The sequence below is a fragment of the Acromyrmex echinatior genome, chromosome 3 (assembly GCF_024713525.1).
Source record: "Acromyrmex echinatior isolate Ae372 chromosome 3, ASM2471352v2, whole genome shotgun sequence".
In the NCBI taxonomy this organism is placed as follows: Eukaryota; Metazoa; Arthropoda; class Insecta; order Hymenoptera; family Formicidae; genus Acromyrmex; species Acromyrmex echinatior.
This window is the reverse complement of record NC_141854.1, coordinates 20,168,340-20,184,932: the sequence shown is the minus strand read 5'-3', so window position 1 is coordinate 20,184,932 and position 16,593 is coordinate 20,168,340. Positions and strand designations below refer to the sequence as shown.

The 16,593-nt window shown below is 30.9% G+C and overlaps 3 protein-coding genes and 1 pseudogene across 6 annotated transcripts in view; 3 read left to right on the top strand and 1 right to left on the bottom strand.

Moving 5' to 3' along the window:
- Positions 1–16,062, bottom strand: part of brm (ATP-dependent helicase brm) — a 31,052-nt gene extending 14,990 nt beyond the window's left edge. The window contains exons 1-2 of one of the 2 annotated variants that reach the window (XM_011056376.2): positions 15,872–16,062; positions 14,785–15,103 (exon numbers count right to left, since the gene is read on the bottom strand). In XM_011056376.2, the coding sequence (XP_011054678.1) occupies positions 14,785–15,060 (276 nt within the window). In that variant the 5' untranslated portion in view covers positions 15,061–15,103; positions 15,872–16,062. The remainder of the gene's footprint in view (positions 1–14,784; positions 15,104–15,871) is intronic. The other variant, XM_011056375.2, reaches the window with a different exon arrangement.
- LOC105146237 (uncharacterized) lies at positions 621–5,065 on the top strand (annotated as a pseudogene). The gene is made up of 6 exons (XR_846165.2): positions 621–629; positions 1,448–1,575; positions 1,740–2,001; positions 2,381–2,487; positions 2,721–2,876; positions 3,306–5,065. The product of XR_846165.2 is annotated as an uncharacterized LOC105146237 (transcript).
- On the top strand, positions 5,955–9,624 carry LOC105146236 (uncharacterized). 2 transcript variants are annotated; one of them, XM_087403849.1, is made up of 7 exons: positions 5,955–6,219; positions 6,300–6,575; positions 7,600–7,733; positions 7,832–8,088; positions 8,576–8,681; positions 8,760–8,920; positions 9,284–9,624. In XM_087403849.1, exons 2-7 carry the CDS (start codon positions 6,510–6,512, stop codon positions 9,400–9,402), a joined length of 843 nt encoding a protein of 280 aa, XP_087259975.1. In that variant the 5' UTR covers positions 5,955–6,219; positions 6,300–6,509; the 3' UTR covers positions 9,403–9,624. The 2 variants fall into 2 exon arrangements, with proteins under 2 accessions (XP_087259975.1, XP_011054675.1); XM_011056373.2 differs by having other exon boundaries at positions 5,955–6,575.
- On the top strand, positions 10,118–13,982 carry LOC105146235 (inositol monophosphatase 1). Its single transcript, XM_011056372.2, has 6 exons — positions 10,118–10,317; positions 12,086–12,219; positions 12,423–12,685; positions 13,077–13,182; positions 13,296–13,447; positions 13,591–13,982. The coding sequence occupies exons 1-6, from the start codon at positions 10,249–10,251 to the stop codon at positions 13,710–13,712; spliced, it is 846 nt and encodes a 281-aa protein (XP_011054674.1). The 5' UTR covers positions 10,118–10,248; the 3' UTR covers positions 13,713–13,982.
- Positions 16,063–16,593: the final 531 nt, after the last annotated feature.

Sequence of the window (16,593 nt, the reverse complement as noted above, 5' to 3'; positions counted from 1 at the left end):
ATCAATCAGAAGTAATCAATAGTACCACTGACGCTTTGAATTTGTTATCGCTACAAGTGTTGCAAACTACAATAAGTATTAAATTTACTACTTAGAATAATCTTAACTTTTTGTACAATATTAATTCAGTAAATATAGACTCTATTCAATAAATATAAATTATAATTGTATAATAAATAATGTTACTTATTACGAGGAACATAATATTAATATGCATAATTGCATAAAATATTATATATCATAAAAAAGTCAATATATATGGCGTTTTTCACATATGTATGCAAGGAAAACAATAAACGTGAAAGTATCTCTTTTCATTATAAAGCAAACTTCAAATTTCTAAAAAATTTTTTAATGCCTTTTATAAATTATAATAAGCTATCAACACACAAAATAAAGTGTGCACGAGTTGTTTTAAATGTTAATATTTAATTATCTGGGTTATTTGTGCCATCAAACATCATTAATTACAGAGATAAAAATACCTATAAGACACAAGTCATTGTGTCATTTATAGCGGTTAGTACGAGGATTCGATTAGCGTTTCTCGACATCAGCAATTATGTTGTGCGATCTGGACATCGCGAAGTTTCGATTTCGCGACAGAATTCGTATTATAAACTGGCAAGGTGAGTCACAACTCATGCATAAGCGGAAGGATTGCACAATTCTGGGAGATCTTTTCTCTTGCTCTACTCACTTCTTACTACTTACATTCTTATATTCTATCTACTGGTACGCTTTGTAGCAACAATTTTGCTAGTGCCGCACAACTTATGTGGAATGTGTTATCTATCTCGCTTATATTTTTTCTCGTCAAACTTTACAACTTACGTTGTGCATTGCAATAAAGATAAAAAAAATTCGACTTATGAGATTTTTACAACATAAATATTTAATATTTCACATGAATCTCCCGAAGATGATTAAAAAATGTCAATACGAGTTTCACTCTCAATTTTTAGCCAAATATGTTTACTTTAACCATTATTTTATTAAAAAATTAATTAATTCAATATTTTTCAGCTTTCTTTCTTTTTCGTATAATTATTGAGAAGCAGACTTTCAAAATGCGTTTTTGTCCAAAATTTGTAATTTTTAATAAACGAGAAAGAAGAAAACTACGTACTTTATAGAAAAGAACAATAAGTAGGATATGAAATATTAAACAAAATTGCTTAACAATTGCTAAAAATGTTAAATAAACGCATTTTTTATTTCTAATTAAAAAACGCAATGCATTTCGAAATGTCTTATATTTTTTCAGCATATAAATTAACGATGAAAAAATATTTTTGACATTTCAGAGTAACTTATCATATAAATCATTCAACACTGAACACTACGCTATTACTATCTCCTAAAAAAATAAAATTTTGGACAAAATGTATTTTGAAAGTCGCTTCAATTGATATAATCATATATTTTGCATTACTTATCTGCATAGATATTTAAATGTGGCGAGGACGAAAAAGTTATATACAACAAAAATGAAGAGGATTTTGTAATCAATTATAATCAGCAAATTGAAAAACTATTTATTGATAGCTTATCCAAAGAATTTTCCAATCACAGGTGAGTTGCAACATGAACTGTAATCGCATAAAAACAGACAAACTGGAAATCATTAGATAATCAAACTTAAATTTAGTTTAATAATCCTATTTATCGTAAGATCGTATTATGTTCTGTTAATATCTAAGGAATTAAATGTTTCGCTAAAATATCTCCTATTTCAGAATTATCGCGGAAGAAACGGTATTTGCAATGCAAAAAATGCCAGAATTGACAGACGCACCAACATGGTTCCTCGATCCAATTGACGGAACGTCAATTTTATGCATTCGTTGCCTTATTTCAGCATAAGCATAACTTTGGTGATCCGCAAAGTGCTTGTTTTAGACATTATCTACAATCCATCGAACTCAGAGTTCTACACTGCGACAAAAGGCAAAGATACTTTTCTGAATGGAAAGCCGATTCACGTCTCTAACATCACTGGTAAGGTGTAGAAGCGACACTATTAATATTATATTTTTTAAAATATTAATTTTCGCCGAGATTTCATAACAATTGTTAAAGATTTTCAGAATGTTACATTTTTCATTTCGCAATTATTCTATATAATTTGCACAATATTTGCAATTCATCATAATTGATTTCTATTATGTCTTCCCATCTTGCAAACTCAGTACTAAATATATGTTTGTTCAATAACAATTTATTTTTAACAGCAAGCTCTGGATTAATCACACTATATTAATCACACGTTGATTCATTCGGGGGAAGAACCGTAATAATTTCGCGTCGAATAGGAAAACATCTGATGTGCACCTATAAAAAGTGCATTCTTATTGCTTCAAATTTGCTCATTTTGCAGATTTAAAACAAGCAATGCTAGGGATTGATGCGTCAGTTATAAAATATGTGAAAAAGGACAAAGATATATACAGCCAGACTAATTGCTTTAATCGAGGCGACGCAGGCGTAAGTAAAACGAATTATATATTCAAGATCAACAAATAATTGATGCACAATTAACTTGAACTGGAAATTTTATAAATTCACAGAGAAATGATTAGGTATGAAAAACCGTGCCTTGACCGAATGGTCTTTTTCACTTATAATGTAATATATATTTACCTAGCCGTAATATATATCTAGTCTGTGTTAGATACCTATTATTCTGAAAAGGTCCTTTTTATGCGTTTTCAATTCAGTAACAGAAACATTGGATCAGCTGCACTGAGCATGGCATATGTAACGCAGGGTGTAATAGATGTCTTACATCTTGGATGTTCTCCTTAAACCTTGGGATGTAGCAGCAGAAACGCTGCTTATACGCGAAGCGGGTGGAATTGTTATTGACTCGAAAGGTACGATAACGTAAACAATAAATTAATAAAAACACAAATATCATATGGCTAAATTTTACAAATTTTCCGTCGCGATATGAATATAATAAAAAAAAATTTTTCTCTAAAAAATTTACCCCTAAAATATCTAATATTTAATTTACTGTCTAAAAGAAGATAAATATTAACAAAACTCAAGCTCAGAAAATTGACTTGTAAAGCAATTATAGATAAATATATTCATATTGAAATACTTTCATTATGATGAATAAAGACAATTATTTTGTACAATCACACAGAACACAGTCAAAAATTTTAAATTTAATTATCAGAATTATGCAGGGTTAAAATCAGATGATTTCTTATAAAATAATACAAGATCTTAAATAAAAGTAGTAAACGCAAAGTTGATGATTACTGCAAAACTAATTATTATAATCATCTTCACAGGTAGTACTTATGATATTATGAAGGCAAATACTATCGCAGCAAACAAAAGTCTAGCACGAGAGATATATCTAAAATAATCATCGATACAGATTTAACGCAAAGAAAAAGAACCTGACACAAGACAAAAAATAATTCACGTTAATTCATTCAAGAGCTGAGTGAATAAAACAGGAGAAGGTGTGTTCCGGTAGCGAACGTATCTATCACGTAATACAAGGAAATTGTCTATAAAAATCAGTCTAAAGAAGTTTCTGTTAAAAAGTTCCATTGACGCACTTACAGATGTCATATCTACGAGATCAATTCGAATATATTAACCAATGTGCAATATTGTAAAATGAGAATTAGCAGTAATTAGTTTTTTTTACTCTGGATCAATTTCCCCGTGTTATTACGAATAAAATTAAAATTAAAGCACTATCAAATTCATTATAAAATTTTATCATTCATCATATATTAACGCGGTGCGAAGATATTGATAATATAATAATATGCATTTTATACACAATAATACAATTTATTCCCCGAAATTGTATTTTATATTAAAACAATTATTTATTCTGTAACATTATCAATATTATTTTTCGTGTTAAAATTTTAGATTACACTGTTTAAATTAAATTTTGGCACAATTTATGAAATTTAATAAACATGATAATGTTAGTATCGTATTTACTGATAGGTATATAAAATGTAATATTAGAAAAAAAGATTGCTTTAATTTATTCTGTGCGTAATCATAAAATATTATTAAGATGTGTGAGCGTATAATAAATAGAATTATTTATTCAAAAACTGGAAGGAGATAATTTGTAGGCGGCCATAATAATAAATGATCATGTATATTATCCAAGATCACTTATTTTTTAGTGAAAAAAAAATTATAATACACGCATTCACACTTCTTTATTCTCGCTAGTATGAAATTTGCGGTAGATATTAATTTAAATAATTACCATGCAATTCATCAAATCGACATTTAAATTATTCTTCCATTAAGTAAAACTTTTTAAAAACAGTTTTTTATCAGTATTCTCTACACATTTGGTAAGCTTTCTGATTATTGAATTAATACTATTAATTATCGATTTTTAAAATAATAAAAAATATTAATTACCATACATATTAATCGTTCCATTATTTAAAAACATTACAATATTGAATTAAAAGTCAAAACAGTTTGGTAGGTTTCTGTATGCCGTCTTATAAGATGCTGACATTAGAAGATAAGGTAATAAAATTAATTATCGATGTCCTGAAAAAATTTTTTCTGATAATTTTATTTATTGTGTGCGATGAATATTCATGGCTGTTGTCCGCGTGTTATAAACTGCCTTCAATTTCTTTCATTGCAATAGATGGTCTCAATGTACAAGATATTTTCGATATATAATGTATATAATTTAAATGATCCTTTTAAACGCATTATTGCGATGTATGCCTTTTTTAAGCCATTACAATGTATAAATAAATAAGCATTATTATGTCACGATGTATGACAACAACAAAAAATACAAAAAAAAGTATTGATTCCAATAAACATCAATATTGGATTTCGATTTAGTTCTTGATAAAAGATAAATACATTTCAATATTTTAATTAAAATGAAAAATATTTGCAAAAGCGTATTAAAGCAAATAGATATAGGCAGAATAAAGATCGAGCCAATCATTAGGAAACATTAAATACTTGCGCAACACAAATGTGTAAGCTGCAAGTAGAAAATCTTATAGACAATAAACGTAGGAAATGATAGAAATCCCGAATCAGAAAAATATTGTGATAATAATAAAATTCTAGAGATAATTCTCAATAATATCAATTTCACAGAAAATATTTATGTAATCAATAATGTTGTATATTAATAAGTCGAGCAAAAAAATTAGCATAATTGTAGGTCTCTCAAGAGATTCTGCTTCCAAGCAATATTTCAGATTTTTTAAAAATACATGTTTTTTACTAGAGTAATTCTTATTTCTCTATTAAACTCAAAACAATCACAAACATTAATGAAATAAACATTACAAACAGGCCATAAGGTAAAACAGATATATACATTGCAGAGCAAATATAAGTTTAAATAAGCTTAAGCTATAGCATATATAAAAACGTAAAGCAGTAAGATATAAGTAGTAAGCAAATTGGCCGAACATAATAGAGACCGTAAGGTCAATAACGAATTCAATGTTACGATTTCCTTATGGTTTACGTCTTACTGCTTTATATTTTTCTATGTGCCAGCCATGTCTTGTGAATTATTACAAATATTTTATGATTGAGTCGAGTAACACAATCAAAAATAGACTGAATTTAAACTTTTATCATAATTTATGCCTAACCACTAAACCACTCGAGGACGCGAAACTTGCAACACCTATAGTTCCTATCGTGGAAATTAACGCAAAATTTACATATCTTATTACGACTTCATATTGCTATCTATCATCGCAAGTGAATCACGCACACACAATAGCTGTCGTACTATTTGAGATATCTCCCGAATCATTGCGAAGGATAGTATTATTAAAAATTCGTAATTTTTTAAATCGTTTAGAAAGAGACTTTAAACATCGTATGGGAAATAAACCAGTGAGATAGCGTTGATCATTCTATCCTCTTTATAAAACAATCGCGTCGTCGGGAGACATCTCACATCATTGTGGTGAATGGCAGGTGCGTGCAATTAAGTACATCTCAGACGGAATATAAAATCAAGGTCTATTTTAGAATGGCATTATTGTTATCTCATAAAGCAGACAAGACGGTCTTGAATAGATATCTTCAAATCTCAAAATACATTATTTACATCCAGTTTTATTAGCTCATTGTAACAAAAAATCAACGTGACATGTTAATTAAAGAATTTAGATAACAATACTGTAATCAAAGATATCATATGCATATAACAAATAGGTAAATTAGTAGTTTCCATTTATCAAATCTTTTCTTCTGTTGACGAGTAGCAGCAGTTAAAAATTTATAATCTTTAAAAGACTTCTCTAAAGGAATTCTTAAAGCTCTCGAGGTAAAAACTTGATAGAATGCGCCGATCGTTGTTCTCGGATCGTACCTCCTGCTGCAGGCGCGACCGATTCGAGTGAAAAAGCACGAGGTACAGACATAAGCAACACAGTGCTAGCTCGCGCCTTTTGCTGACGAGGTCGAAACAGACGCCTTTTGCGCGTTCACCAGGTTGTACGGAAATGGCACGATACGCCGAGGACGTGTACTACGAAACTGCTATTAAACTGACGCGCGAGGCTGCCCAGGTGAGCATATATCACAAGAACGATCTCATCTTCGATAAGAATGAATGTTCCACGTGGTCATCGAACAAAGCATCAATGAACTGAATGAATTAAAAATACGTATTAAACGGTATCATTATTGAGATGATCGCTTGTCAACCGATATGACATTGGGAAAACACACTTTATATATGCTTCCATAGTTACATATTTGAGGATGACGTGAACGGAAAGAATGTGACATTCTTATAATGTCAGACGTGAAATCTTCTTTCAAATAATGTTAAGAGTCGAGTGTGTTATGTATCATAAAGAGATGTCTACATCTAAAACATTTTACGAATTTACGCTTGTCATCATCTATTCTTTCATCATCTCCGTAACATTATAAAACTTCTATAAAATTAGAAATCAATTCCTAGAAAGATATCAGAAGCGACGTAATACATGGATAAAATATCTAATTAAATAATTATTATATTTGTAAATAATAAAAGAAATCTTGACGTCAGTTTTTATGAATTTTTATTCATTCTGCGAGCGGCAAAATTGATCAATTAAAATTAAATTACACCGTATAATTTTATCAAAAACATCAAAGGTTATTTAATTAGCAATTATTTGTCACGTCTCAAAAATTGAATTAATAAAGAGAACATCCTAATGACGTTGTAATCTATTAGCGATAAATTCAATAATCCTTTCAAATTTTCTAACGATTAGAGATTTTCTAACGATAAACAAATCTATTCTGCGCTGTGAATAATTTTTCCGTACTCAAACAGGAAAAATCAAATTCGCTGTGCAAATTGTGAAATACCATAAATCAAGCGATCTTTAGCATAAATCTTTGCACAATCATACGCATAAGTATAAATTGTACATTTTCAAAATGTGGAAAAAGCATTTATCTCACGAACATAATAATCGTTTTATCTCATTTTTTAAATCTTTTTTGTTTATCTCAGTCTTTGTATTTTATTTGTGTATTCGACGATTTTTCAATGATTTTATAATACGTATTAAATATTAAGTATTGCTTAAGATTCTGCGAGATTCTATCAACGGTTTCAAACATATCAAAGAGAAATTGGGCGATTGGGACCTCGTCACCGAGTACGATCGACAGATAGAAGATATAATAATCGGCGGACTCAAACGAGCATTTTCAAACCACAGGTAGTAGACATTTCTCAAACAACATCGTATCATTTGACAAAAAGCAAATGATACACGAGTACGGAAAATTAATTATATATATCCAACTATACGATTAGGTTTATCGCAGAGGAATCGACTGGCAAAGATCTACCAGAATTAACTGACGCTCCAACGTGGATCATAGATCCCATCGATGGAACCACCAACTTCATCCATGGATTCCCGCACACGTGTGTGGTCATCGGTTTGGCCGTTAAAAAAGAAATGGTCCTTGGTATCGTGTACAATCCAATTCTCGAGCAGCTATTTACGGCTAGAAAAGGACGGGGCGCGTTTTTGAACGGAAAGCCGATTCAGGTGTCTAAAATACAAGGTAACAAACTAGTATCTGTAATTTGATTTGATAAGATATGCGATGTGGACAATACGTCAAGAATGTGGAGAATGACATATGAGGATATTTTCCTGTGCAGTAATAGAATCTGCTCTAAGTTCTATATATCTAAAGATCTCAGAATAAAAGAGTTAATGTAATAGTTTTGTATTAATACTGAAAGTAGGACAATCAATGTCCTCCTGCGGTTAGAAAATATAAAAGATATATAGATGTATCGTATTTCAGGTTATTCGCCTCTTTACCTTCAAGTTAAAGAATGACATATATTATAGATCGACTCTTGCTAACAGTTGCGTTGCAACATGCTAATTGTAAGTGCGTGGCGGTAATGATCTAGAGAAATCATAACTACACTTTAGAAATACTCGTACATCACAAGGATAAAATTAGAAAGCGTCATTGTATAAACGTTATTTATTTCACAAAAATGTTAACTCTATATATATATATCGAAATTTCGCAGAATTGTCGAAAGCTTTGGTCTGCATGGAATCAGGCTTCATAAAAGTAGATGATCTACGAGAAAAGACGATGGAGAGAATCCAAACCATCGTTAAAGCGGCTCAGGGGTAAGTCTTAAAAGCAAGTTTGCAACAACGAGATTTTAACTTGTACTGTCTTCTTGCGCTATTTATTTCACCTTGAAGCATTCGCACTCTCGGTGTGGCGGCATTAACTTTGTGTTACGTCGCGCTTGGAATCGTGGAGGCTTATTACATCGAAGGTCCTGGTATTTCGACGTGGGATATAGCCGCGGCATCATTGATTATTTCAGAAGCTGGAGGCGTCGTTGTGGATCGCATAACAGGTTATTATAATAATAAGATTGGAAATAAGATAATAAAGTTATTATAACTTATATGAGGTTATTATACTTATATAACGCATAAGATTATTATAACTTATAATACTTATATGATCATACTCTGCATTGTTTAAATTAACAGTCGCAACGATAATATTAATAATAAAACGTAATCGCATTTAAAAAAAAAAAGACTTAAAAATTTCATGAAAAATAATATAGTGCGTAAGAGCAATTCATTTACGCTTATTTTTATCTGTACGACTTTGCGTGCTGTGTTCCAATCGCCAATTATCACGTTTTGCATTTTGTTACGCTCCAATGACTACTATACTGACTAATCCTTCGTCCTTTTTTTTTTTCCAGGCAAACCGATCGATATCATGAAGCCACGTGCGGTAGCCGCGTGCAACGAAGGAATCGCTCGCGATGTTGTTAGGCTCATCCGCGAAGCTGATCATCGTGTAGACATGAGGACAAAATAACGTCAATAATTTCGAAATATATACGTATTAAAATTACAAATTTCTTTGTTATGCCATTCAACTGCCTGTAATACCAGTAAACTTTGAATTAAATCATGCAGAAAGTAATACACTTAATCTTTTCAAAGGAATGTTATTAATTAGAAAATGAAGTAGAAATATATTATCTGATTTATGTCAACATAAAGTAGACATTAATAAATTCATCTAAACTGAATAAAATGATTTATTTCCTCACAACTTCATGTTTCTGCAAAGATTTCCTCGGGGCTATAAATAGCCAATTAAAAAAAATAGATAATTACATATTAATGCAAGAATGGATTATAATTATGCTCGTAATTAAAAACATACAAAAGAAGTGATTTGACGATCTGTTTTCCTTTGTTTATCTAATGATCACTAAGAACGTAAGGGTTTAAAGTATAAAGCAATCCCCGCAGGGAAAATCCATAGATTAGGATGTGTCACCTAATTATAGAACCTACTGACGAATGCAAGGAGAAAAATACTGCGGTATTCACGGAAAGTACGTAAAACCGTGATGAGGATATAGACCCCAGACTCGCATGTGCGTAATCAACTACCTTTCAGTCTACGCTCTGACGTCATATCGCGGACGGAATAAAACTTTCGCGATTATCGGCCGTAAGATAAGTTTCGGCCGTTTCTACCTCCAACGTTCATTCGTGCATCCGATCTGGCACGTTGACAGTCGGAGTAGTCTTACGCATATATCAGTCAGTCAGCGTCGTCGAAAAGACGAGTGCAGTTTACGAAACAGCCGTGTAAGTGTGCAGATTGTGATCATTTTTCATTCGCATACTGAGGGACAGATTGGGGAAGATGTGCGAGCTAAATAATTTTGACGAATATTACAGAATCGCTGAAGAATTGGTCTTGTATGCAGGAAAGGTATGTTATTATTCAAAAAAAAAGATAAGTGACAAGTACTCACATTTCGAGATTAGTGCGATATCTAGATAGATGCTCATAGATAGCTGCCAAGTCACGCGAGATATTATAAGATTGATTCAGTCTCTGATTAATATTTGTTTAGTAAACAAATGTAAAATTTCAATGCAAATAAGATAACTGAATTATCAAACACTGTGTTTGAGAGCTTCAGTAATGTTACGTACTAGACGTAATTTTTTCTGTTATAAATTTTCTGATTTATGAAATTATATTAACTATTTACCACTATTACATCATGAAAAATAATTTTTTTCTTTACATATAAATAAAAGAATCGAATTATCAATCACTATGTTTGAGAGTTTCAGTAATATTACGTATTAGATGTAATTTTTTCAGTTATAAATTTTCTGATTTATAAAATTATATTATTTGTCACTATTACACCGTGTAAAAAAAAATAATTTTTTTCTTCACATATACTGTCAGTTAAAAAATTTTTATATAAACAGCCATGTAAACATCCTGACTTCAATTGTGTCTCAATATCATAACATGCATTATACATCAGCAAATATTCAATAAATAACATTTTTACATTTTTAAAGCTATTAACTATGTACTTAAGTATATTGCTATATGTGGCAATTTTATAATGACTTCATTATTTTGTCTATATTTCATCGCAATGCCAACATTAGTTTTTAACTTTGCATTAGTAGATCTGTACAAATATATTCAAATATTTTTCAATTGTTATATGATGCAGGGCACATAAATATCTCTAAAAGTATAATAATTAAAATTATTTGTTATTTAGAAAACCGGCAGAGTGTATTTCGCAAATGCATAGAAATTGGTTTACTCGTAAACTCTTGATTATTTTTGAAGATATAAAAAAGAAATCGAGATTGTGAAACATGAGCTGTTGTTAACGCTTTTTATATAGAAAGGTTCTCTGTTCGCATTTGCTATTCAAATAGCAAAGAAAATACAAATCCCAAAATCAATATTTCAAGATATCAACAAATATTTTCGCGAGACGAATGCTAATTTTAGTAATGTAAAAAAACTTTTAATCAAGTATACGAAAAAAATCAAAATATCATTTAAAGATAAAATCTACTAGATGTGCGTATCGTTTCATGATATTAAGTTGTATTTTTATGTACGTTTAAAGTTTTTAGAGGAGATTTTCGGCCGCAATATAAGATAAAATTATACAATTATCAGAAAATCGTGTATTTCTATATAAATTGGTAGCTAAATTTAAAAATAATAAAATTGAAGATTAAAATAGAAAAAAATAAAAAATATTTTTCAGTCAGAGTCTAAATTTTTTTTTAAGTTTTTGCAGTTATCTTTTTCATTAATATTCACAAAAAAAAATGTGAAAAGACCGAAAAAAGAAGAAATGTGAGTGAGTTTCAATTTAAAAAATATTTTTTTTTATTATATTTCTTTGCTCCAATCTTTAATTTTATCATTTCCCGATTCAGTAACCAATTTTATATAGAAATACATGATTTTTAGACAAAATTTAAAGCTAATATAATAAAGATATGCAATACAAAAAAAATTAGAAAAAGAGGTAACAAATTATGATTATTGCTAAAGAAAATCAATTTCCAAATTAACTGTCATAAAAAAACTCGATTATGAAATGTTCATAAATAATGGTTAATAATTTTCACTAATAAAAAAAGCGATCTTAAATACAAGAATTTACACAAAATATATTGAAAGAGAATTTTACTCTTTGTAGATAATAGAAGATGGAATCAATAGCAGAAAGAATATCAAAAGTAAGGGAATTGACTGGGATCTTGTTACAGAATATGATCGCAAAATAGAGGATAAATTAATAAAACAATTATCGATACAGTTTCCATCGCACAAGTAAGTTATTATTTTCTAAATTCTTTAAAGTGATATCTCTAAAAAGTGAAAATTGAGCCAGCTTGAAAAGAAATCTTAAGAGTGATATTTCACTTTTTTTTAGAGTGATAATTCACTCTAAACGTTTTAGAGAGTGTGATTAATGGTCAACTACTAACAACAAGTCAGAAATGAGGTGGCTGTAACGAGATTTAATCTTTCAGATTTATTGGAGAAGAAACAGCAGCAAAAGAAGGCTGTCTACCTCAACTAACCAATGACCCTACGTGGATAATAGATCCGATAGACGGTACTACCAACTTTGTACACCGTTTTCCACATACATGCATCTCCTTAGCGTTACTAATAAACAAAAAGGTGGAAATCGGGATAATATACAATCCTCTTATGGGACAATTCTTTTCGGCAAGGAGACACTGCGGTGCTTTCCTTAATGGAAAGCCCATAAAAACTTCTGACATGAGAGGTAAATAATTCTACACTTAAAATATGTTCATATTCGAAACACGCACACAATAGCATGATTCATGAAGCATGTAATACCATAGACACACATCAATCTAATTTATTACACGTGTTACTATATCATGGTGGCCTTGCTAAAAATGAGTGTAAGAAATTCATTATTTTACGGTCCAGTGGAAGGTTATCCAATATCCATTAAAATCGCAGACTGAGCAATTTTAATAGACATCAGAGTTAATGTTGTGTCCTTCATAAAGCAATTACTTTAAAACGTGGTGATATAGCTACAATCTGTCTTCGCTTTATCCATCCAAATAATTACTTCACTTTCACACGTAAGAAATACTTAAATATATATATATAATTATATATAATACGTCTATTCTTTCCAGACATATCTCAATCATTAGTGGCTATGGAACCATGGCTCGCAAAGGATCCTCAGTATTTAGTTAGTGTATATAGTAGAATGCACGCTTTAGTACAAGGAACTCATGGGTAATATATTTTTTGAAGATATTTTAAAATATTCTTTAAGATATTTTAAATGTGTAATAATGTATATATCAATTAGTTGAAAAACTATTAATAATAAATTGCTTCTCTTTCAGAATAAGGTCACTAGGTACAGCAGCGCTCACGTTGTGCTACGTAGCAATGGGAGCTGTGGAGGCATATCATATTGAAGGTATCGATGCTTGGGATGTTGCAGCAGGGAAATTAATAATCGAAGAAGCAGGTGGAGTTGTGATAGACACTGATGGTAAATATGACTCTTTTGTTATTAACACTTAGTCTCACGTTATTGCAAATTTATTTTTCCATTTAGTCCAGTTTCGAAACTCTCAAAATCTTATTTTATTATATAAAAAAAATTTTGTTGATATAAAAAATTATCATTTACAGGGGGAGAACTAGATCTAATGACTCCGAAGGTTATAGCGGCATGCAATCAGCAAATTGCACAACAGCTTGTAGATCTTATTAAGAAAGCCGATTGCGAGATACTTAATAAAAATTTAAATTAATTATGCTGATATTATATGCAGTGCTCATTAAATGTCATATTATATAACAATGCATATGTATGCAGACTTAAAAAACACAGTATTACTAAATGTGACTTAAGGCTGCATTAGATTTACAAAAGATTGTAAAATTTACAAAGATTTTTAGGACTGATATAGCTCATACTTTTCTCTGCACTGATAGTCTGCACTGTATATTTCAATAATTTTATTAAAATTAATAACTGTTCACAATATTAATAATAAATAAATATTGTATTTGTAAATCGACTTTCAATTTTTAATGCAATCAATGCCATAATAAAAAGATTTCTCTCCTATCCCATAATCTGTACCCATGCATACAACTATTACAAATAATAATTGAAAATTCAGTCACTCACAACACTAAATTAATGTACATTAAAAAAAAATTGCTTTATATGAAATATCTAAATATAGTGGCAAAATATAATAAATTTTGATAATGAAATAATACATATACATTCTAAATAATGTGTCAAAAATATTGAACATTTAAATATTTATACTTCCATTGATTACATAGAATTTTGCATCTTTCGTCAATAGACTTTGATCTTTGAACTTCAGTATAGATTTTTATATTATTCCAGACTGTATAAAAATCTAAAAACAATTCTTGCATACTTGAAAATTTCAACAATGAGCTTTTATTATAAAAGTTCGATTGTATTATTTTTTTACTTATTTAAATTTCTCTAGGTTACACAATTGAAATATCGATGATATCATCGAAGTCCTGACCAATAAAGAATTAAGATATTTATATGCTTTTATATTTAACTTTTCTAATTTCGTGCATAATAGCTATTAACATGTATTAATTTAATGTAATGCAAGTCATTAAATTCTGCTATAAAGTCCGATTTTGCATTTTCTGATTAACTTGCGCTTAATCTGTTTATCCAATGAGTTTCATCTATGATGATATCATGATTGAAGCTCACGATAAAATATGAAGTAAAATTTAATCACAAGTTAACCGAATAATGAAAAATTGGGCTTAAGGAAAGAGCATAGATATAGTTATCATTACATATAGTAATCATACCTGTGGACCCATATTAGGTGGCATTTGCTGTGGATGGGGTGGATAACTTTGTTGTTGGGGTGGCGGTTGTTGTGGTGGTTGCGACATGGGTGGTCCACCTGGCGGTATGGGTGGGCCACCTTGATAACCCTGTGTCGGACTATGAGGATGATGTTGTGGCGGTCCCATTGGACTACCTTGTGCATTAGATGGGGATGGTGCCTGTTGTGGAGGTCCCATGGGACTGGGTGCTTGTGGTGGAGGCATAGGCGAAGATTGTGGCGAAGGACTCGCCATATTATTATGTTCAAAAGGTTCCAGTTTATCTGAGGCTTACTTCCTGAAAATATTAAAATGCAAATGTAAGAACCAGTTCTAAATTCTTTCATGACTACCTATTTCAAAAATTTCTATTATCTCTTCTACTTCAAAGAATTTAGAGAGAGATTAGATTAGTGCATAATAAAATAGCTGCTATATACACACACACACACATACACACACATGCACTAAATTAGCAAAGTTAAATGTAAATGCATATACATATTGTAAACAATTAAATATCCAAAAATGATTGTTACATTATTTAACAAATATTATTTCATTGTCAAAGTTGATTATATTATGCCACTGCATTTAGATACATAAAGCAGCCTTTAATACACTAATCCATTCCATTGTAGCGCAAGTCACCATTAATTAAGTGCGCAAAGTGCAACTATACAATTCAAATATTTCAAATAGATGCACTTAAATGAGATAATCTCTCATTTAAAAAATACCAACTCAAGAGAGTTCAAGAGAGTTTTTGTATCCGAGAGAGTCTACAACAGAACATATTCTACCTCTCTCTTTCCCTCTATCTATCTCTTTCTCATCTCTCGATGCCGAAGGCGGAACTGTATTAAACTCGAAAAGAGCAAGCAGGATAACGCAACGCGCTCGAGAACACTGTGCCGATTGCTCGTCCAACTCATCTCATGACAAAATACGGTTTCGTAATTAGAATTGAAGCCAGAAGGTAAATCGGAGCTGACGAAGCGCGGTGTTCTCTACGGTGCGCGCATCCCGTTGCCAACGGTGCCGCCCATCTCAGGGCTCTACGTACCGTTCCGGGCTCCACGTTATCACAACGGACACCCTGGAATCATTTCCGCGTATGTCACTGCACGCGTGCACTTTTTATCAGAGATACGAGAACACACAAAATCTACGCTGTGCCGAACGACTCCGAGAAACGCACGCTGTCGGCCATATTTCCACTCTCTCGCCGAGTCGCCGTAGCGGCAGCGTTGAGGTTCGCCAGCCAATCGCCGAACATGGCGATCGCAACGCTTCCGCAGCGCACCGCAGCGAGTCGAGAAGTGCGAAGTTCGCACGAACAAACGCAAATGACGCGAACCAAGTATTAATGGAAAATGGAATATTCCTCAATAAAAATATCCGTCGCGATACATGTATATTTTCGCATAGATTTCGAGCGAAACAGCATTGATCAAATAACCGACAAATTAATTTTCTTTACGAATATAAAAAATAAGTCGATAAGTCGACTGACAGTTAAATTCAATATATAATTCCGGGAAAAAATAATTCATATAATAATTATATTTAATTATACAAAATTAAATAAAATTATATATATGTAAAATTATGACAATTTGTATACAATTATATATAATTAAATATATCCATATATATATATATATATATATATATATATTAGGTCATCTAAAAAGTGTCCGCGGTTTTTTGTTACTAGATGTGTGTTGATGGTCATATATCTAGTGACAAAGTACCGCGGATACTTTTTAGATGATCCAATATATG